Here is a 23183-nt window from a genome sequence, read left to right as displayed (position 1 = left end):
ACTGGCGTCCAGAATATGAACCAGCACACAGGAATTGAATAAAGTAAAAAGACAAAACTGTTCGGCTAACAACGTAAAACAACTATAGGTCATCGTACGGCCTTCAACAATAAGCAAAACCAATACCGCATAGTCAGCTATAAAAGGCCCCGTAATAACAATTGTAAAATAATTAAAACGAGAAAATTAACGGCCTAACTTATATACAAAATAATGAACGAAAAACAAATATGATATACAGAAACAAACAACAACCACTGATATACAGGCTCCTGACTTGGGACAGGCGCCCAACCCTCCCTCTAACTTGGGACAGTGGTGTAACAGTACAACATAAGAACAAACTATAAATATCAGTTGAAAAAGGCTTAACTCATCAGATGGATACAAACAGAAATAAATATAACAAAAACACAGAGTGGACGTGGCAGGGTACTTTTTCATCCCCACAACAAAAAAACACTAAGTACAGATCTGAGAGTACTCGCAGTTAATAACAGCTAGTTCAAAGCCAATAACAGCAAATAAAAAAATCATGCATCTATAGAACAGTTATACTTTTAAATTGTTCTAGGTTAGAATAATCAGAATCTGTTCTTGTGTTAGGACTGTCAGAATCTGTTCTAAGGTATAACTGTTATAATCTGTTCTAGGGGCAGGACTGTCAGAATCTGTTCAAGGGGTAGGACTGTCCGCATCTGTTCTAAGGTATAACTGTTATAATCTTGTCAAGGGGTAGGACTGACAGGATCTGTTCTAAGGTATAACTGTTATATAATCTGTTCTAGGGGCAGGACTGTCAGAATCTGTTCGGGGGTAGGACTGTCAGAATCTGTTCTGGTGTTAGGACTGATAGGATCTGTTCTAAGGTATAACTGTTACAATCTGTTCTAGGGGCAGGACTGTCAGAAACTGTTCAAGGGGTAGGACTGTCAGAATATGTTCGGGGATAGAACTGTCAGGATCTGTTCTAAGGTATAACTGTTATAATCTGTTCTAGGAGCAGGACTGTCAATCTAATTAAAATATAGAACTCTGATTTCATTCGTATGAAATCAGAGTTCTATATTTCAATTAATCTCTTCAAGGGTTGAACAATAGAATCGTTGCTGGGGGTATCCAACAATATATATATTACCATATATCAGCCGCAAGTCATATGAACCTGTTAAGGCAAGTTGGTGTCGCGAACGAGCTTAACACCTTTATATAACGTCTAGCCGCTGATATTTTACGATATTAATCTATCTGCTGATAACATATTCACCGTATTGTGATGAACATATTCACCATATTGTGATGAGTGTTTCCTCGTTTCAAAACTTCATAAGTTTCCTTTAAAAACGACCGGTCAAAATATCATTTTATTATTGACCTCTCTGGTTCAAACGAGATTATATTCATTTATTTTAAACTGCGATACAAATTTTTGGCACTGCTAAACAGAACGCTGTAGATAGGCATAAACATTTACTAAATTTTATCATCGGTACAAGGACATCATTCGTAAATATTAATCAACATGCAGACATCTTATACGTTCAGGTATTTCACATTCAATCTTTTATGGTAATATTCTATACAAAGCATAAAAATGTCGACATTCATCTTAAAAGTTAACCAAACCTTTAAACAGACTTATTCAGAAGGGATATAGTTACGATACTGTTGTCAGGTCATTAAACATGGCATATCTTGGAATTAATATTGATTCACTCATAGGGTCTTTGCATCGGAAATAAACACATTTATTTAAAACCAGTTGTTGGTGTGATACGGTTTAAGTTCTTCTCATATATTTTATGATGGTATGATACTTAACCCCTAACGGGAGGGATTGTACTTGATTTTCATATGATGAAGACATAATCTTTCAATCAGTTAATTTGAGGTCTGGAGCTGGCATGTCAGTAACTGCTAGTAGTCCTTTGTTAATTTATGTATCATTGTCACTTTGCTTAGTTTCTTCTGTTACCTATTCTGACATCGGACTCGGACGTCTTTTCAACTGAGTTTTACTGTGCGTATTGCTGTGTCATGTGTGTGTTTGATTATTCTACATTGGCTAGAGGTATAGGGGAGGATTGAGATCTCACAAAACATGTTTAACCCCACCGCATTTTTGCGCCTGTCCAAAGTCAGGAGCCCCTGGCCTTTGTTAGTCTTGTATGTTTTTTTAGTTTTAGTTCATTTATATGTTTCGGGGTTTAGTGTGACGTACGTTTTGTTTAGGGGCCAACTGAAGCCCGCCTCCGGGTGCGGTATTTTCTCTCTGTGTTGAAGACCCATTGGTGGCCTTGGGCTGTTTTCTGCTCTTTGGTCGGGTTGTTGTCTCTTTGACACATTCTCCATTTCCATTCTCAATTTTATGATAAATAAATAGTATATGTATTGGCATTATAAAAATACGGAGATGTGGTATGATTGCCAGTGAGACAACTAAACATTAAAGACCAAATGATAAAGATATGAAAGCTATAAAAGATCCCGGGGTAACAAAATGTGTAACAATTCAAAAAAGATTACCAACGACTTGATATATGCTACAAAAATAATCGAAAAACAATTATATTAGACAGTAACCAGTGACAACCACTGGATTGCCTGACTTCGGACAAGCGTTTTAAGAAAAGTGTGGAGGACAGGTTTAGAGTTTAGGATACAATGTGTATGTGTATAAATGAGTGTGGAGGACAGATTCACTCTTTAGAATACAATGCGTATAAGTGAGTATGGAGGACAGTTTTACTGATAAGGATACAATGTGTATAAGTGAGTTAGGAGGACTGGTTTACTGTTTAAGATACAATGTGTATAAGTGATTGTAGAGGACAGTTTTACTGATTAGGATACAATGGGTATAGGTGAGTGTGGAGGATAGGTTTACTGATTAGGATACAATGTGTATAAGTGAGTGTGGAGACAGGTTTACTGATTAGGATACAATGTGTATAAGTGAGTGTGGAGACAGGTTTACTGTTTAGGATACAATGTGTATAAGTGAGTGTGGAGACAGGTTTACTGATTAGGATACAATGTGTATAAGTGAGTGTGGAGGACTGGTTTACTGTTTGGGATACAATGTGTATAAGTGAGGTGGAGGACATGTTTACTGATCAGGATACAATGTGTATAAGTGAGTGTGGAGGACTGGTTTACTGATTAGGATACAATGTGTATAAGTGAGTGTGGAGGACTGGTTTACTGATTAGGATACAATGTGTATAAGTGAGTGTGGAGGACAGGTTTACTGTTTAGGATACAATGAGTATAAGTGAGTGTGGAGGACAGGTTTACTGTTTAGGATACAATGAGTATAAGTGAGTGTAGAGGACAGTTTTACTGATTAGGATACAATGTGTATAGGTGAGTGTGTAGGATAGGTTTACTGATTAGAATACAATGTGTATAAGTGAGTGTGGAGACAGGTTTACTGATTAGGATACAATGTGTATAAGTGAGTGTGGAAACAGGTTTACTGTTTAGGATACAATGTGTATAAGTGAGTGTGGAGACAGGTTTACTGATTAGGATACAATGTGTATAAGTGAGTGTGGAGGACTGGTTTACTGTTTGGGATACAATGTGTATAAGTGAGGTGGAGGACAGGTTTACTGATCAGGATACAATGTGTATAAGTGAGTGTGGAGGACAGGTTTACTGATTAGGATACAATGTGTATAAGTGAGTGTGGAAGACAGGTTTACTGATTAAGATACGTGTATAAGTGAGTGTGGACGACTGGTTTACTGATTAGGATACAATGTGTATAAGTGAGTGTGGAGGACAGGTTCACTGTTTAGGATACAATGTGTATAAGTGAGTGTAGAGGACAGTTTTACTGATTAGGATACAATGTGTATAGGTGAGTGTGGAGGATAGGTTTACTGATTAGGATACAATGTGTATAAGTGAGTGTGGAGACAGGTTTACTGTTTAGGATACAATGTGTATAAGTGAGTGTAGAGGACAGTATTACTGATTAGGATACAATGTGTATAAGTGAGTGTGGAGGACAGGTTTACTGATTAGGATACAATGTGTATAAATGAGTGTGGAGGACAGTCTTACTGTTTAGGATACAATGTGTATAAGTGAGTGTGGAGACAGGTTTACTGTTTAGGATACAATGTGTATAAGTGAGTGTGGAGACAGGTTTACTGATTAGGATACAATGTGTATAAGTGAGTGTGGACGACTGGTTTACTGTTTGGGATACAATGTGTATAAGTGAGGTGGAGGACATGTTTACTGATCAGGATACAATGTGTATAAGTGACAATGTGTATAAGTGAGTGTGGAGGACAGGTTTACTGATTTGGATACAATGTGTATAAGTGAGTGTGGAGGACTGCTTTACTGTTTAGGATACAATGTGTATAAGTGAGTGTGGAGGACAGGTTTACTGATTAGGATACAATGTGTATAAGTGAGTGTGGAGGACAGGTTTGCTGTTTAGGATACAATGTGTATAAGAGAGTGTGGAGACAGGTTTACTGAGTGAGTATGGAGAACAGGTTTACTGTTTAGGATACAATGTGTATAAATGAGTATGGAGACAGGTTTACTGCTTAGGATACAAAGTGTATAAGTGAGTGTGGAGGACAGGTTTACTGTTTAGGATACAATGTGTACAAGTGAGTGTGGAGGACAGGTTTATTGTTTAGGATACAATGTGTATAAGTGAGTGTGAAGACATGTTTACTGTTTAGGATACAATGTGTATAAGTGAGTGTGGAGACAGGTTTACTGATTAGGATACAATGTGTATAAGTGAGTGTGGAGGACTGGTTTACTGTTTAGGATACAATGTGTACAAGTGAGTGTGGAGACAGGTTTACTGATTAGGATGCAATGTGTATAATTGAGTGTGGAGGACAGGTTTACTGATTAGGATACAATGTGTACAAGTTAGTGTGGAGACAAGTTTACTGATTAGGATACAATGTGTATAAGTGAGTGTGGAGGACTGGTTTACTGTTTGGAATACAATGTGTATAAGTGAGGTTGAGGACATGTTTACTGATCAGGATACAATGTGTATAAGTGAGTGTGGAGGACAAGTTTACTGATTAGGATACAATGTGTATAAGTGAGTGTGGAAGACAGGTTTACTGATTAGGATACAATGTGTAAAAGTGAGTGTGGAGGACTGGTTTACTGATTAGGATACAATGTGTATAAGTGAGTGTGGAGGACAGGTTTACTGTTTAGGATACAATGAGTATAAGTGAGTGTAGAGGACAGTTTTACTGATTAGGATACAATGTGTATAGGTGAGTGTGTAGGATAGGTTTACTGATTAGGATACAATGTGTATAAGTGAGTGTGGAGACAGGTTTCCTGATTAGGATACAATGTGTATAAGTGAGTGTGGAAACAGGTTTACTGTTTAGGATACAATGTGTATAAGTGAGTGTGGAGACAGGTTTACTGATTAGGATACAATGTGTATAAGTGAGTGTGGAGGACTGGTTTACTGTTTGGGATACAATGTGTATAAGTGAGGTGGAGGACAGGTTTACTGATCAGGATACAATGTGTATAAGTGAGTGTGGAGGACAGGTTTACTGATTAGGATACAATGTGTATAAGTGAGTGTGGAAGACAGGTTTACTGATTAGGATACAATGTGTATCAGTGAGTGTGGAGGACAGGTTTACTGTTTAAGATACAATGTGTATAAGTGAGTGTGGATGACAGGTTTACTGATTAGGATACAATGTGTATAAGTGAGTGTGGAGGACAGGTTTACTGATTAGGATACAATGTGTATAAGTGAGTGTAGAAGACAGGTTTACTGATTAGGATACAATGTGTATAAGTGAGTGTGGAGGACAGGTTTACTGTTTAAGATACAATGTGTATAAGTGAGTGTGGAGGACAGGTTTACTGATTAGGATACAATGTGTATAAGTGAGTGTGGAAGACAGGTTTACTGATTAGGATACAATGTGTATAAGTGAGTGTGGAAGACAGGTTTACTGATTAGGATACAATGTGTATAAGTGAGTGTGGAGGACTGGTTTACTGATTAGGATACAATGTGTATAAGTGAGTGTGGAGGACAGGTTTACTGATTAGGATACAATATGTATAAGTGAGTGTGGAAGACAGGTTTACTGATTAGGATACAATGTGTATAAGTGAGTGTGGAGGACTGGTTTACTGATTAGGATACAATGTGTATAAGTGAGTGTGGAGGATAGGTTAACTGTTTAGGATACAATGTGTATAACTGAGTGTGGAGGACAGGTTTACTGATTAGGAGACAAACATTAAATGGCGATTTCTGCTGAAACAATGAATATCATTCCTACCAAGTATACCCTAATTAAAAGAACTGTTTACCTATTCCCTGCTGGAGGGTAAGGATCATTATCAAAGCCATAAATGTCTTTATCATTGGCAGTATCCTGCATAAAAAAATTAGAAAATAATTAAGAACATTTTCTAATCAGTTAAAAATTAAAGTAAATACAAAAGCGTGATTGTATACCGCAAATGTCAACTTGTGTGGTCACATGATAATTAAACTACATTATTAAATATATCTAAGGTTCACAATACACAAGCCTGTTGCCTTATTGATCTAGTGCTTTAAGAAAATGTAATTTTTGCCGCATCCATTTATTGAACTAATTACATTAAATCAGAGGCTTTAGTACGGAAGGCATATCGTGCGTGTCTGATGAAGTCAGTTCATGGGAACATGTGAATTACAAACAATTAGTATACTATATAAAACTGTTTGTTTAAGTATGATACTATATAAAACTGTTTGTTTAAGTGTGATACTATATAAAACTGTTTGTTTAAGTGTGATACTATATAAAACTGTTTGTTTAAGTGTGATACTATATAAAACTGTTTGTTTAAGTGTGATACTATATAAAATAGTTTGTTTAAGTGTGTGAAAGAAATTTTTGTCATGAATCAATATTCGATATATATGAAAGTCGAGAAGGATCATTCATATTTCAGAATTCAAAATTAAGAATTCAAGATTCAAAATTCAAAATTCAAAATTCAGAATTCAGAAATCCTACATTAAGACAGATAACGTATGTTCCTCGCGTTTACGAAAGCCGATAAAGATCGCACTTTGGTACTGTGCCGAAAGCTTTGTTATAAAGTTTGTTAAGAACACGAAACCCTATAAAACAAGGCGAGGGGTCCGTAAAACTTTCGAAGGGATGACTCCAACTTTACAATTCGGAATCCTTGATACAACAGCTTCCTTGTTAGCAGCAACCCCTATCAAGGAAATGGGATAGCAATGCAAGTTCTAAAGTATCGTATCGTATCGTATATATTATCAATATGCAGGCGATGCTGGAATGTTGCTACACTGAAGTTCATAATGGGTAAATTGAAATCATGACAAGTAGATGAAAACCGGGTTGAATTCTGTTGTAGTTGTATCAACTTCTGTTGATGTAATTGCTACATCGGGGGTGTCCATTTTGTTCAAGCCGATTGTGCACTCTTCTTCCAAAGAAAACATCCTTGCTGGGATGGTCATCTGGAATATGTACCAATTTAAGCTTCATAATATAAAAAGATACTGTTTTTAAATGCAATATGTGACAAGTCCAATTTGTTTACATTTAACATCGGAGTTTTTGTCACATGCTAATCCTAATTATAATCTTCTTTTTTACTTTTTTCCTAGTTAGTTACCAGTTAGTATTATATCCATTTTGAGTAGTTACATTTTAGTGCAGAAAGGTCACTTGTGATATCACTATGACGTCATAAGCATCTCAAAATTTACGTTTTGGTCAAAATATATATGAGCAACAGCTTTACACAAAAATATATTGTACACCCATCGCCATTTTTGTAAAATACATTTTGTAGCAAAATATCTTTTTGGATAAAGCTGTTACAGTTGCTCATATCTTTATATAAATGACAAGATTTCAAAATGAGATGTTTTGGCAGATTTTGCTGTTTTGCACAAAATGCAAGATTTATGAAGCCCTAATACAAATATGCAAGACAAAATTCAAACATTTAATACTGATGTCCGACAGAATAATGTCTTGTCAACATTTGAAGGATGTTATTTGGTAGATCCATAAAAATTTTTGATTTTAGATTTCAAGTGGCTAAAAAAGAGATTTCATCACACCTCCTCCTTTACTGAAAAGGACGTATCAATGATATTTTATGCCAGCACAGAAAAACTGAATACTGGGCATATTATACCCTCCGGGACAAAACGCCGACTAGCATTAACATCGACTGTGATCACGTCGTATAGTTTATTGTCTTAACCAACAGACAAAGTTGCAGAGAGAAAAGTTTTATAAATAACGAACGGTTTAAGTCTCTAAATACCGTATACATACAGATAATGGTCAAGGAGTCTACTTACGACATTGGCAGCAAGGTCTAGATGGTCTGTCTGTAAACCATCATCCAACACTGCTATATTAATACCCTGACCAGAGTACCCTGCCGTCCAAGCTTCGTTGACTTTCAACGTCGGAGAAATATCACCATTCTAAAATAGTAACGACAGAAATTGAAGAATTATTATGGTTTATCTATAAAACACAATCTGATTATTTATCAGCCATTTCTAAACACTGAAAAATGAAAAGTCATGATCGTCTTTCCAGCTTGAAAACCTACAGAAAGTCATTAAATTCTTAGACTAATAACTCACTTTCTATCGATAGAAAAGTACATGAAACGATTGTAAACGCGTGAACTTTTTATAGTAATAAAGAACTAACAAGATTTCTTTACGAGATTAATTTCGTAACGAATTGATCGATGAGCATGAAACTTAAATTGTGTCTGTAACTTCTCATAGGAAGTCTACATGTAAAAATGAGAGCATAAGAGTAATTCTTTATCCATACATGGTCAAGAATAATGAATTAAATTGTACACTGAAAGCAAAGATAACATATACTACATGAAATGACACAACCGGAATTTGTCACAGAAAAAGCCTTTCCAGTTTTTCAGATGTTTTTACATCATACGGTGTTGTAAATTTAAGTATATTTGATTTTCAATAACTGATGTCATTAGAGAAATTATGAGAACTTTAAACTCCAAATTGCATTTATATATGAGCCAGTCCATACAAAAAGGTACAAAAACGAAAAATTTGCGAAATTCTAAAAAGTGTGCATAATTATTGCTACCAGACTTGTGTTCTATAACACACCGTTGCTTTTCCTCATACGATTAAGTAAGCTATACATACCTTCTGGTGCTTACAACCTCCCCCCCACCCCTTGTTTTTATTAGATTTTGCTCATTTATTTACTTTTTTATTCATTTGTTCATGTATAGTTTAAGTATCTTAACTTGCCACTTGATTATGTTCACTCGGGTAGCAGTGGGGTTAAGGCTCTCGCTTACAAAGCAGAAATCAATGCAATATAATAGGGGCAACGGTTCGAATCCCGTCCAAGGACGGTTGATTTATATAATATTAAATAACTTAACTTAACTTCGATTTCAAAAACACAAGATCACATCATTTTTGCATTATCCCTTACAAAAGGTAAAGGTAGGGATGATGAAAATGGTTGACTTTTTCTCTCTGTAGTGTCGTAAATTGTTTTATTTCGGCTCAGTTTAGCATTGTTACGGGTAACAAATGATTTTAACACTTGCTAAATTCAGATATATCTACGTCTCTTTCCGTTTTAACTGACAAATTCGGGACAGAATTGACCATTTTATCGATGTTTACATTAATACCACTTTTTATGGATAAAATCGTTTTTCAAAAATATTTTAACAAACTTTAACAACGTGTCCTGAAAAGTTTATCAAAACACTTTTTGTACCTTTTCGCATGGAGTGGCTCATTTAGTATTCCATTAATTTCATGTAAACACAAATTTAAAAAAAAATCGAAAAAAAATCTTGACGCTTTTGATTGTAATATTGTTGAATTAAAAAAAAAACATTAATAACACAAAGACAAACAAGCAAGTCTGTAGATGTATATCTGAAACAGTTAAAATGGTTCATGGTAAAGGTACATGTCATCCCTAAATACAAATTATATTTGATATTCGAAGTTATATATTAATGTAGGGTAAAAATAGCATATTAAGAAATCGCTTGATTGCATCATTTCCATAGAGGTTTAGCAGATTACAATGTATCTTGGAGAAAACAAATATCTAACCATTTAAAATCTAAACCATAACATACCAAATGCCAAAGATTCGGCCATTCTGTATCCATTGTTCTTGTCTTTCTGACGTATGCTTTTTCTTGTATAACCCAGGAAATCTGTAATGTTATACAATATATAAATAACAATTCTTCATATTCAAAAGCATAAATTTGTATTTGTATTTATGGAACGGGAAAGTAAATGCAGGTTAACATGGTTAAGTTCAAATGGTTTCTGAATACAGAGGGAGAAACTGTGAATTTAAAAAATACCATTCAAAGTTCATTGTCTTATTGCAGAACAATATTATTAGTTTGCTCACGTTGCCACTTGTTCTCAAGAAAAAATGAAACATTTTTTTAATTGAAAAGCATAATTATGTAAATCTTGTAATGTCATTCGGTTGAATAAAGCCAGTCAGATTAAAATGATGTTTTCATAAGTGTTTTCATTTTTATATGTACAGATTGCGTTTTTATTTCCCGCTTTTAGCTTTGTTTATCGAAAATTTTCCCAATAATTCTTCATTTAGCACGACAACGTTTTACTGTTTGCTCATTAAATTTTATGTGTGTTCAATTTATAAATTTTGATATGTGTTAATAATAAATAAATGTAGTTGTGTCGTTCTCGTATAACTATCCATTTAACATGCTTTATTTCATATGATACCCATATTTTATATATTGAATATTCGTCTGGCTATTCTATTGCTTGTCATCCACTTGTAGAGGCTGATATCCAGTTGAAATTAAACAAAAGAAATGGAACTCTTTATTAGAGAAGATAAAATTGGCTGAATTGATATATTTGAATTGTTTACATCTGTTTCTATGGCTTTAAAAGTTTAATGTACACAATGTAGATGCATAATTGAGGATTTTTTGCATCTAATATATATATACTCAAATGACAATATGAAGCAGTAAAAAAGAAATACTTCAAATACACATAGTTGTCTTTGTTTTAAAACATTTTCTTGACAATAAATCACACAAAGAATAAAAGCTTGTGGGAAAAGGGTTGCAGAGGTGTTGTGTTCACAAGGTATAAAGGGTACGGACGGAGAGATGAAGACTACAATAATAAGTGTGTCCATTCAAGGACAATACAAATGAGATAGTGTAAAACAATGTGCATTAAAGGTGTTAAAACTTCGTAAAACTTTAGTAAGAGTTATTTGACAAAATCTGTTTTGGAAGGGTTTGAACTTCTTTTGTTTAAATAATTTCCACTTTAGTTTGGATTTTTATTGGGTATTTTCATTTTGACGCAGTCAGTCGTACATCTTCCACATACCTCAGGTCTTTGTCTCAGTACTTCTACATCCGAGTCTTCTCTGAGAGTACTTAATATCTCTTTGGTTTTTGTCTGACGTATTTGAGCAGTGATATATTTTGTTTTCCCAATCCAAAACTGAAAGATTAAAATATTCATTATTTAAAAAGAAATTTGAAAAAAAAAAAAAAATTCAAAAGCAAAAAGTGTCTTTACATAACGTAAGGTAAGCTCGGAATCCAAATGAAGAGCCCCAATTTGCAAATATTTGTTTTTACTATTAAAATTAAATTAGAAACTTGTAATTCCCGCCTTGATGGTTTTGTTACATTTATAAAATCTGATAAAAGCTTACCGGTGTATATATATATATATATAGGACCGACACATGATTATATGGCAGGATGAAGTTAGGTTTTGAAATCTCAATCCTCTCACTTGATCAGGTATATAAATACATGCCATACGCTAAAACGCCTGCTTAACTGATTACTAATAGTTTTATGTTGAAAGTCTTAACTTTAAATGTTTAACTATACAAGTATCACATGAATTTAACATAATCAATGTTCCATGTAACTGTGGTCAAGGTCAAATGAACCTAATATAGTTGACATACTGCTTGTTGTATCTGATAAACATACCTATAATCCCTAAAAACTGTAATTTGACCAAAATACCTTGAGAACGAAGTCAAGGTCAGATGAACCTTGTCCAAACTGCCAATAACATCAAACAATCACCAAATTCACCATATACAGAAGACAAACTGTATATATTATTTGAGAAAAAGACGTATCCCCGAAAACTTAATATTATCTAATGAACCATGAAAATGAAATCAAGGTCAAATTAACCATGCCAGACAGACAATTACACCTTTCAATCATTACATGCATGTACCAAATTTAATTGACCTATAATTGCTTATAGTATATGAGAAACAGACCTAACCATGAAACTTAACATTGACTGTTGACCAATGAACCATAAAAATGAGGCAAAGGTTAGATGAATCCTGCCAGATAGACATGTACATCTTACAATCATTACATACAACAAATATAGTTGACCTATTGCTAATAGTATCTGAAAAACAGACAAAAACTAAACATTGTCCAAAGAAATATTTAAATGAGATAAAGGTCAGAAGTTCACCTTACACTCATTTAATACACCAAATATTGTTGGCCAATTGCTTATAGAATCTTAGAAACGGACCTTATCACATAACTTAAGTCTAGATCATGCATCCATGAAATGAAGTCGAGGTCATGTGAACCCTTTCTAACGGACCTATACACCTTGCAAGGATTCCATTTACCAAATATAAATGCCTATAAATTTACTCATAATCAGTGAGACATCCCAAGTCGTTCCGCCCCAAGTCGATTCGGCCAATATTTAAAGTCGATTCAGCCCCAATTTAAAAAAAAAAAAGATTCTTGTTCGATTTTAGAAGTGAAAAGAGGACTTAATCAAAATTAAACAACATAAGATAAAATCATTAAATTGAAAAGAGGACTTAATCAAAATTAAACAACATAAGATAAAATCATTAAATACATTGTATATTGTATACCAATATATTTGATGAGCTATTTATATATGTTAAAATATGTCATAATTAAAAAAGACAAGTATAAATACACAGAGGTAAACCAAATCCCGTTCAGAACCCCATAATGTAAAATCCCGTTCAGAACCCCATAATGTAAGATCCCGTTCAGAACCCCATAATGTAAGTCACATTCTCACTAAATATTTAAAATGTCTAAAAATACAGGTATTTTTTTCTTTTTTCTTTTTATAGTATTTGATTTGTAATTTGAATTTTAAATGTCAACAGATTTGGGAGTACGCTGACTTTTATTTCATTACATCCGACAGAATCAAGTAAATATATATATTATGCGTTACCTTGAACGATCTCTTGTAGGTATAAACTAGCAATTAGTAATCGCATGATTTAAAACTAGATTGAATATGTCTATTGATGTTTTAAAAAAAAAAGTTTATTTTCATAGACATTTTGTACCTCTACCGTTCCCATTTTGGATGTTTCTCTTTATCAGATTAGTTATGCATTATTAGTGTTTGTTGATGGAGGTCATCCGAGAGCACTTGGTTCACAATACCTATTTTATTAATTAATTATTATATTCTAAATTATACTGTTTGTGTTACACTTTTGTTAGTGAAAGACAGCAGACAGGTTTGTTGCTGGTAGTGCTGTTTGACAAGTTGTTAACCAGACATACTTATGCTGGTTCTTTCACTTGAAACATAGCCGATAGACAAAAGGCAAATAGACCAGGCTACAGACATCATTTGTTTGATTTGATATCATTTCGCTTACAATATAAAAATAAGAAGATGTGGTATTATTGCCAATGTGACAACTCTCCACAAGAGACCAAATGACACAGAAATTAACAACTATAGGTCACCGTACAGCCTTCAACAATTGAGGAGAGCGGAAAGTTTAACAGTGCAACTGTTAAACATGTTACAATGATATATGAAATGAATACTAGGTACAATTGTACATATATAAAAATCTTTACCATTTATTAGCCTTTTGACTTCCCTTGAAACCATGCCTAAATGATTGAGTAATTGCAAACGTAAAATGTAGACTAAACCCATTAGTATAAGTAGTTCAGTACATTTTACTTAATAGTACTTTATTTTATTGTTGTAGTATATTTATACTAATCAGATAACTTCAAATCGGTGTCAGGACTGTATTAGTGTTGGTCTTGTTGTTTTGCATATTAAATAGATTTAGTTATCTCTATCAAAACTATGCGAATCTAGTAAAGGATAAAATCAAACAAAAATATATTTTAACTACCGACAGTTACTGCGTTCTAATTGAATAGAATGAATATGATATATGACATCGCACTTAACGGAATTATAGTAGGTACTAGTAACAAGTTTTATTACATATATATATATATGTATAATTCGTCTAAACAACATCCCAACAATGTTAGATCTGTAAATTTGCGGAAGCACATTTTTTTGTTCTTCCCTGGCCGGGATTCGAACTCATTCTACTGAGATATCGTGGCACCTGTTAGTCAAATGCGTTTTGTTTAAATATACTTTTTTACTTTTTTGGTCTTTTGGAAAATATTGTTTGTGCTGTATTTAGACCCCTCTACCAAGACATTTGTTTTGCATGTTCACGTATAAAAATTGCGGTTTTTTTATCCAACGCAATCATAGGTTTGAACGTTGTTTTCAATTTAGACTTATTTATATTTTTTCGTTTAGGCTTGTATTATATTTGCCTTCGGGTTTATATGATCCGTTCATCCTATTTCGACTCTTCAAAATTCAAGCGTCTATCCTAAATTGAGGTAAATTATATGGCCTTCAAAATACCGTTTCGATTCCTAACATCACTGAAGAGAATTAATTGTCTACCGAGACATTTGTTTTGCATGCACACGTATAAAAATTGCGGTTTTTATCCAACGCAAATATTCTACCGAGACATCTGTTTTGCATGCACACGTATAAAAATTGCAGTTTTTATCCAACGCAAATATATATATATATATAAATATATATATAAACAAGTCTAAATTGAAAACAACGTTCAAACCTATGATTGCGTTGGATAAAAATCATAGGTTTGAACGTTGTTTTCAATTTAGACTTGTTTATATATACAAGTCTAAATTGAAAACAACGTTCAAACCTATGATTGCATTGGATAAAAACCGCAATTTTTATACGTGTACATGTAAAAAATTTCTTGGTAGAGGGGTCTAAATACAGCGCAAACAACATTTTCCAAAAGACTAAAAAAGTAAAAAAATTATTTTAACAAAACGCATTTGACTAGCAGGTCGAACAACTGATGTTCTTAAACCCTGCTGAATGTCATTGGCGATTGCCAAATAAACGGATCACCAGATGTAACAAAATGGATCTTATTATTAATTTATTGCCAAACAGAAAACAATAAACTTGCGGAAAAGATGGTATACCGCAAACATGAGGTGCAAAAATTTGTACACCATATCAGGATATATATATCAGTTTATTTCTTTATATTAATAAAATGTATGAAAAGAATTAATATATCAAAATACGTCTTTCCTCCTTCATCTTTTTTCTCATTTTAACGAATTGAAATGAAGAGTACATACTGTTAACGCAACGCCAACTCCTTTTTAATATATTCAATATGTTACAAATTTTATTGAAAATTATTATCATTATAGGTAACTTTTGGTCGTGCAAGGTATAACTCTTCACGTGTTTAGGTACTGATATATATTTTTGTTTTTCTTTGAGCTCTCCTGATGAAGGTAAATCCAAAAAAAGAGCGTCAAACGCATAGAAATGATAAAGGGTTATTTTCATTATTAATCTAAATAAACATGGTAATTTTGTAACATCTCTCATGAATGCTAGTGACATACAATAACAAATGGGAAACAAATTCTTGTTTTCTTTGGGTTCTCATAATATCTATAATGTATGTGTGGTAATACGTGGATGCACATCTGTGTGTGAAACATTGCAGTCGACACATAAATCGAAAATCGTGAAATCGTGTTTTAATAGTGTTATTATTTATTGATTTTTTTTAGGGGGATGGTTGAGTGTCTGTGCAACATTAAGGTCGAAATAGATCGTAAATTGAAGCGATCAAACATTGTATTAACGCTAAAATCAAAAATATTAAAAGGGTCAAATATTTACGAAGTTGAAGAGCAATGAGGACCCCAAATTCCCAGCATAAAAGAGTCCAATAGATATCACAAAGCTAGAGGAATAACACGAAGATATGTTAACAAACATTTTTCAACTTTTTAAAAAAAAATGATTAAAATGGCTACGTACAAATGTCAAAGTTTGACAGTTTCGTTCATATACACCATCAATGTCATATATTAACTATCATAAAAACCGTATGTGTATGGTACATTTATATTTTTTTAACAAAGATAAAAACCCGATGTTTATTTTGTAGATTCTTTTTTACAAGTATAAAACATGTATTAGCAATGATAGTTTATTTAAACTTTTTCCACTGAATTTGATTAAAAAGTAAGCATTGAATTACCTGTCCAATATACTCATATTGAGGAAACTTTTGATTAAACCATAAGATTGGGTCATCTTCTCTGGTCGTGGTGAAAACTATTCTGTTCGTGAATTCTCCGTCTTTTACATCTAATCTTTTTATTCTATTCGAAACATTTTCCTCCGCTTCATTGAAAAATCTTTCGACACAACTGACCAGATAAATCCCATGTATCAAGATAATTACTAAATAAAATTTCATTACTAATGTCCAAAAAGTGTGTTCACTACCCTCAGAACTTATAATCTTGAATAACTATCTGACAGCGATCAATTGACTAAAGTATTTAAATTCTTCTGAAGTTCTTAGTCCATGAAATATGACTTGATTTTTTACTGTCTACATTTAAAAAATGATAAGTTTATGTATTGGTTGACGAGTTGCATTTGATTAAAAACCCGTATCCCTTTTTAAACAACTATATGCAATTGCTCAATGTTCATAAGCGTCTTTCATAGTTGAAATGGAAAATTAGTAGCTTCACTGGTAAATAATATATTTTTATTTTACAGATAAAAAAAAAGATATTGTGTTTTCTTTTAATCTTTTTTTTTTTGGGGGGGGGGGGGGGAGGGGGGAGGGGTGATCGTTTTTCGTTCGCTTTTTTTATTTTGTTGTGTTTTTGTTTGTTTGTTTGTTTTTTGGGGGGTCCGGGGGGGTTCTATTTTTTTCAGGATATTTTTGCAGGATTTCCCGATTTCTTTCTTTCTATTAATCAAAGCATAGCAACGATATTTAGAATTTTGGAATGCGTTTAGAATTAGCCAGTTTCAATCATCTTTGCAGTTTCAGAGACTTACACATGTACACATACATTTAACCATATGGCGCGAATCATAAACTCAGTTTTCAGTAAGGGATTTAAGCGAATTGTTAGAAAATGTACATTTTTAATCGTGATTAAAATTTAGAAAACTTGTGTCCGATAAAAACAATCTTTAAATTTTAAAATATTTTTTGTATAATTCCCTTTATTTTGACAATCACAATAAACGACAAAATTAATGGTTCAGTATAACAATAAAATGTAGAATTACTGGGTCGTATCAAGAAGTCAACTGTGTAAATTCAATAACTTCATTCCTTTTTAATACAAACCTGGTCAGTGGCCTTTAAAGTTAACAGTTCAATCTAGATGGCCAAGGAGGACTTTTATATTTGTTAAATGATCTTTACACATATTCATATATTACGAGTCAGAAATGGAATTGACATTTTCTATATATTATCAGATTATTACATGGCATTTTTCATATCAGATGTATTATCAGCCGAAGAGCCGAAGGCTCGAGGGCTGATATTGACCAAGGGCTTGATAAAACATCTGATATGAAAAATGACATGTTATGATCTTTTTATCATATGCTTCAACAATGGAGAAAATTAACAGTTTAATATATTGATAATTTTATGTGGTTCTCAAGTAGAAGTTCAAAAAGCGATAACTTTACGGAACTCGGACGCCAAATGTAATACTTCTGATATGAAATCTTTCTATCAAATGCCTCAACAGAGGAGTAAAACAACAGTAAAAACTATTTTTAAAACTTTGAAACAATGCATTTGTTGTAATATTTGTTTTGTATTTTTTAATAATATATTTTCCTGATTATTAATATTTTCTTTGTCTCCAACTTTGTTATGTTTTACTTAAAAAAAAAACGTACCATTGAGGTACATTTTTTTTGGAATTTGTCGAATGACGTCGAACTGTCATGCGATAACGTTACAGAAAAGCATGCGATGATAACCGGAAGCAGTTGATATAAACCGGAAGCAGTTGATAACAAAAGTCATATCACACAGCTAAGGCAATTCTTCAAATTTAATGAATAAATATATGTACAAATAAGTTTTATCATGGGATACAATTATACCATTATTTTCTATAAGTATATGATACATATATATATCACACTGATAGTCTTTTTTTTTCTATTGAAGACTTATTGTCGAAGTGTGTTTAATTCACAATTCTCTCAACTATTATTCTTTCTTTAAATCATTTACAGACAAAAAAATAGCAGAAAAAAACTCCACACAATTTCACACTGAAACACAGCATCTATCAGTGTTAAGTTTCGACTGTAAAAACAAACATTATCCTAAAAATCATCAGCCCCGCTTTTTTACAAATAACAAATATTAAACATAGAACAGATAACGAGAGGACATTGACTAACTTTTGGACTATTATATCATAGATTTTTATATTCTATTTTTTTTTCTTTTAACTTTTAGATGTTTCGGGTCACTTTTTGACGGAATCCCTAAAAGGATACATACAAAATAAAATGAATCCGTGATCTCGGATCAATACCTTTGATTTTGGATTAATCATTCATCATCTCGGTTTTCCAATCCGTGATCTCGAATCAATACCTTTGATTTTGGATTAATCATCCATCATCTCGGTTTTCCAATCCGTGATCTTGGAAAAATAATCCGTGATCTCAGTTTCTAATCAATGATCTTGAATTTTTAATCCGTGATTTTGGATTAATAAACCGTTATCTTGGTTTCCCAATTCGTGATCTGGGTTTAATAATCCGTGATTTCGTATTCCCAAGCCGTAATATCGAATTAATAATCCGTGATCTAGGTTTCCAATATGTGATCTCAAATTACTAAACTGTTATTTCCGTTGTTTAATAAGATGACTCTGACCTTGACTTTGACCCCTATGTTAGTTAAATCTTGTCTGATTTCTGTCCTGTCTTATCTTATATGTGTCCTTTTATTGCTTCTGTACTTTTTGGACCGATGAATTCAAATATCAAAAGGCATTATAAATCTATCAAATAACATCCTTCAAATGTTTATTAAACATAAGTTTGTCGGACATCAATATTGATTTAAATATGTCTAAAATACTGCCACTAAGGCTTCAAACTTCTTATATTTACTGACACTAAGGCTTCAAACTTCTTATATTTACTGCGTTTAAGGTTTCAAACTTCTTATATTAACTGCGTTAAAGGTTTCAAACTTCTTATATATACTGCCACTAAGGCTTCAAACTTCTTATATTTACTGCCACTAAGGCTTCAAACTTCTTATATTTACTGCGTTTAAGGTTTCAAACTTCTTATATATACTACCACTAAGGCTTCAAACTTCTTATATTTACTGCCACTAAGGCTTCAAACTTATTATATTTACTGCCAATAAGGCTTCAAACTTATTATATTAACTGCCACTAAGGCTTCAAACTTATTATATTTACTGCCATTAAGGCTTCAAACTTCTTATATTTACTGCCACTAAGGCTTAAAACTTATTATATTTAGTGTAAAGCAGCAAAAAACTGTCAATATAGCCTCATTTTAAGATATCAACATATATTATTAAATATAAACTTCAGTTTTACTCAAATAAATCTTTTGCAGCCAAATTTTGTTTTACAAAAATGTCTATGTGTTTAAAATATCTTTTTGGTTAAGCTTTTGTTCATATATATTTTGACAAATTAGGCTCTTATCATACCACTCCTTTACATTTATTGTCATGTAGAAAAATTATTTAAACAAAATTTAATTTTAACGTGTAATTTAATAAAGATGGAGTCTATGATAATAAAAAGATATCGGTATGTACTTCAAAGCTCAAATGAGAAATTAATTCTGAAATCAAATTTAAAAATTCAAATAAAAGTGCAATGATAATTTGATAAACACTTAAACGACATCACAATATATCTACCCACTCATACTCATAAAATAACTAAAAAAATAAAAGTCCCTTTAACCTTATAAAGTACGTAGGGGTCTTCCTAAAGGTACATTTATAGGCGCAATTGTCAGTGGTGAGACGTCCACCAAATTCTCTAGTCGAAACCGTTTTGTTCATCCTTTGGTTAGATATAACCCTTACAACGTAGTTTTAAAATATAACCCAGGTTTAGTATTTTTAACAAATGGCTACGTAACCAAAGATACTAAAATTTGGTTGTTCACCTTCTTTATAACTCTTGGTTACGACACCCATGGTTAAGTTTTCACTGACTGTAGATTTTTTCAAAATGAAGGATTATCAGCACTTTCCTCTGATCATAGAAAATGTTATGGTCGATAAATGTAATTACTTATTAAAAAACAAACGTCTTAGTTCATTGTTTAGTACAGTCAACTACAATGCGGACGTGACAGAGATCACCTTTTGTTTTGAAACTTTGGAAGCGTTGATTGTACGTGTTAAAGATAAATGATAAAAATATGTTCTTACTAAAACATGCTTATTTTTGCTTGACATCGAATGTCTCGATTATGTCAAGAAGGTACAGATACTTATACCAAGAAGGTACTTATACTTATATCAAGAAGGTACATATACTTATACCAAGAAGGTACATATATTTATACCAAGAAGGTACATATACTTATACCAAGAAGGTACATATACTTATACCAAGAAGGTACATATATTTATACCAAGAAGGTATATATACTTATACCAAGAAGGTACATATACTTATACTTATACCAAGAAGGTACATATACTTATACCAAGAAGGTACATATACTTATACCAAGAAGGTACTTATACTTATACCAAGAAGGTACATATACTTATACCAAGAAGGTACATATACTTATACCAAGAAGGTACATATACTTATACCAAGAAGGTACATATACTTATACCAAGAAGGTACATATACTTACACCAAGAAGGTACATATACTTATACCAAGAAGGTACATATACATATACCAAGAAGGTACATATACTTATACCAAGAAGGTACATATACTTATACCAAGAAGGTACATATACTTATACCAAGAAGGTACATATACTTATACCAAGAAGGTACATATACTTATACCAAGAAGGTACTTATACTTATACCAAGAAGGTACATATACTTATACCAAGAAGGTACTTATACTTATACCAAGAAGGTACATATACTTATATCAAGAAGGTACATATACTTATACCAAGAAGGTACATATACTTATACCAAGAAGGTACTTATACTTATACCAAGAAGGTACATATACTTATACCAAGAAGGTACTTATACTTATACCAAGAAGGTACATATACTTATACCAAGAAGGTACATATACTTATACCAAGAAGGTACTTATACTTATACCAAGAAGGTACATATACTTATACCAAGAAGGTACTTATACTTATACCAAGAAGGTACTTATACTTATACCAAGAAGGTACATATACTTATACCAAGAAGGTACATATACTTATACCAAGAAGGTACATATACTTATACCAAGAAGGTACTTATACTTATACCAAGAAGGTACATATACTTATACCAAGAAGGTACTTATACTTATACCAAGAAGGTACATATACTTATATCAAGAAGGTACATATACTTATACCAAGAAGGTACATATACTTATACCAAGAAGGTACTTATACTTATACCAAGAAGGTACATATACTTATACCAAGAAGGTACTTATACTTATACCAAGAAGGTACATATACTTATATCAAGAAGGTACATATACTTATACCAAGAAGGTACATATACTTATACCAAGAAGGTACATATACTTATACCAAGAAGGTACATATACTTATACCAAGAAGGTACATATACATATACCAAGAAGGTACATATACTTATACCAAGAAGGTACATATACTTATACCAAAAAGAAGGTACATATACTTATACCAAGAAGGTACATATACTTATACCAAGAAGGTACATATACTTATACCAAGAAGGTACATATACTTATACCAAGAAGGTACATATACTTATACCAAGAAGGTACATATACATATACCAAGAAGGTACATATACTTATACCAAGAAGGTACATATACTTATACCAAAAAGAAGGTACATATACTTATACCAAGAAGGTACATATACTTATACCAAGAAGGTACATATACTTATACCAAGAAGGTACATATACTTATACCAAGAAGGTACATATACTTATACCAAGAAAGTACATATACTTATACCAAGAAGGTACATATACTTATACTTATACCAAGAAGGTACATATACTTATACCAAGAAGGTACATATACTTATACCAAGAAGGTACATATACTTATACCAAGAAGGTACATATACTTATACCAAAAAGAAGGTACATATACTTATACCAAGAAGGTACATATACTTATACCAAAAAGAAGGTACATATACTTATACCAAGAAGGTACATATACTTATACCAAGAAGGTACATATACTTATACCAAGAAGGTACATATACTTATACCAAAAAGAAGGTACATATACTTATACCAAGAAGGTACATATACTTATACCAAGAAGGTACATATACTTATACCAAGAAGGTACATATACTTATACCAAGAAGGTACATATACTTATACCAAGAAGGTACAGATACTTATACCAAGAAGGTACATATACTTATACCAAGAAGGTACACATACTTATACCAAGAAGGTACATATACTTATACTTATACCAAGAAGGTACATATACTTATACCAAGAAGGTACATATACTTATACCAAGAAGGTACATATACTTATACCAAGAAGGTACATATACTTATACCAAGAAGGTACATATACTTATACCAAGAAGGTACATATACTTATACCAAGAAGGTACACATACTTATACCAAGAAGGTACATATACTTATACTTATACCA

General features: G+C 32.5%; 1 protein-coding gene across 1 annotated transcript in view; it reads right to left on the bottom strand.

Moving 5' to 3' along the window:
• LOC127737227 (mucin-3A-like) overlaps positions 1-10270 on the bottom strand; it is a 71177-nt gene extending 60907 nt beyond the window's left edge. Inside the window, exons 1-3 of the mRNA XM_052247761.1 lie at positions 10195-10270; positions 8384-8512; positions 6352-6416 (exon numbers count right to left, since the gene is read on the bottom strand). Of these exons, the coding sequence (XP_052103721.1) occupies positions 6352-6416; positions 8384-8512; positions 10195-10227 (227 nt within the window). The 5' untranslated portion in view covers positions 10228-10270. The remainder of the gene's footprint in view (positions 1-6351; positions 6417-8383; positions 8513-10194) is intronic.
• Positions 10271-23183: the final 12913 nt, after the last annotated feature.

Source organism: Mytilus californianus, unplaced genomic scaffold, assembly GCF_021869535.1.
Source record: "Mytilus californianus isolate M0D057914Y unplaced genomic scaffold, xbMytCali1.0.p SCAF_4, whole genome shotgun sequence".
NCBI classification, from domain to species: domain Eukaryota; kingdom Metazoa; phylum Mollusca; class Bivalvia; order Mytilida; family Mytilidae; genus Mytilus; species Mytilus californianus.
This window is presented reverse-complemented; position numbering and strand designations above follow the sequence as displayed.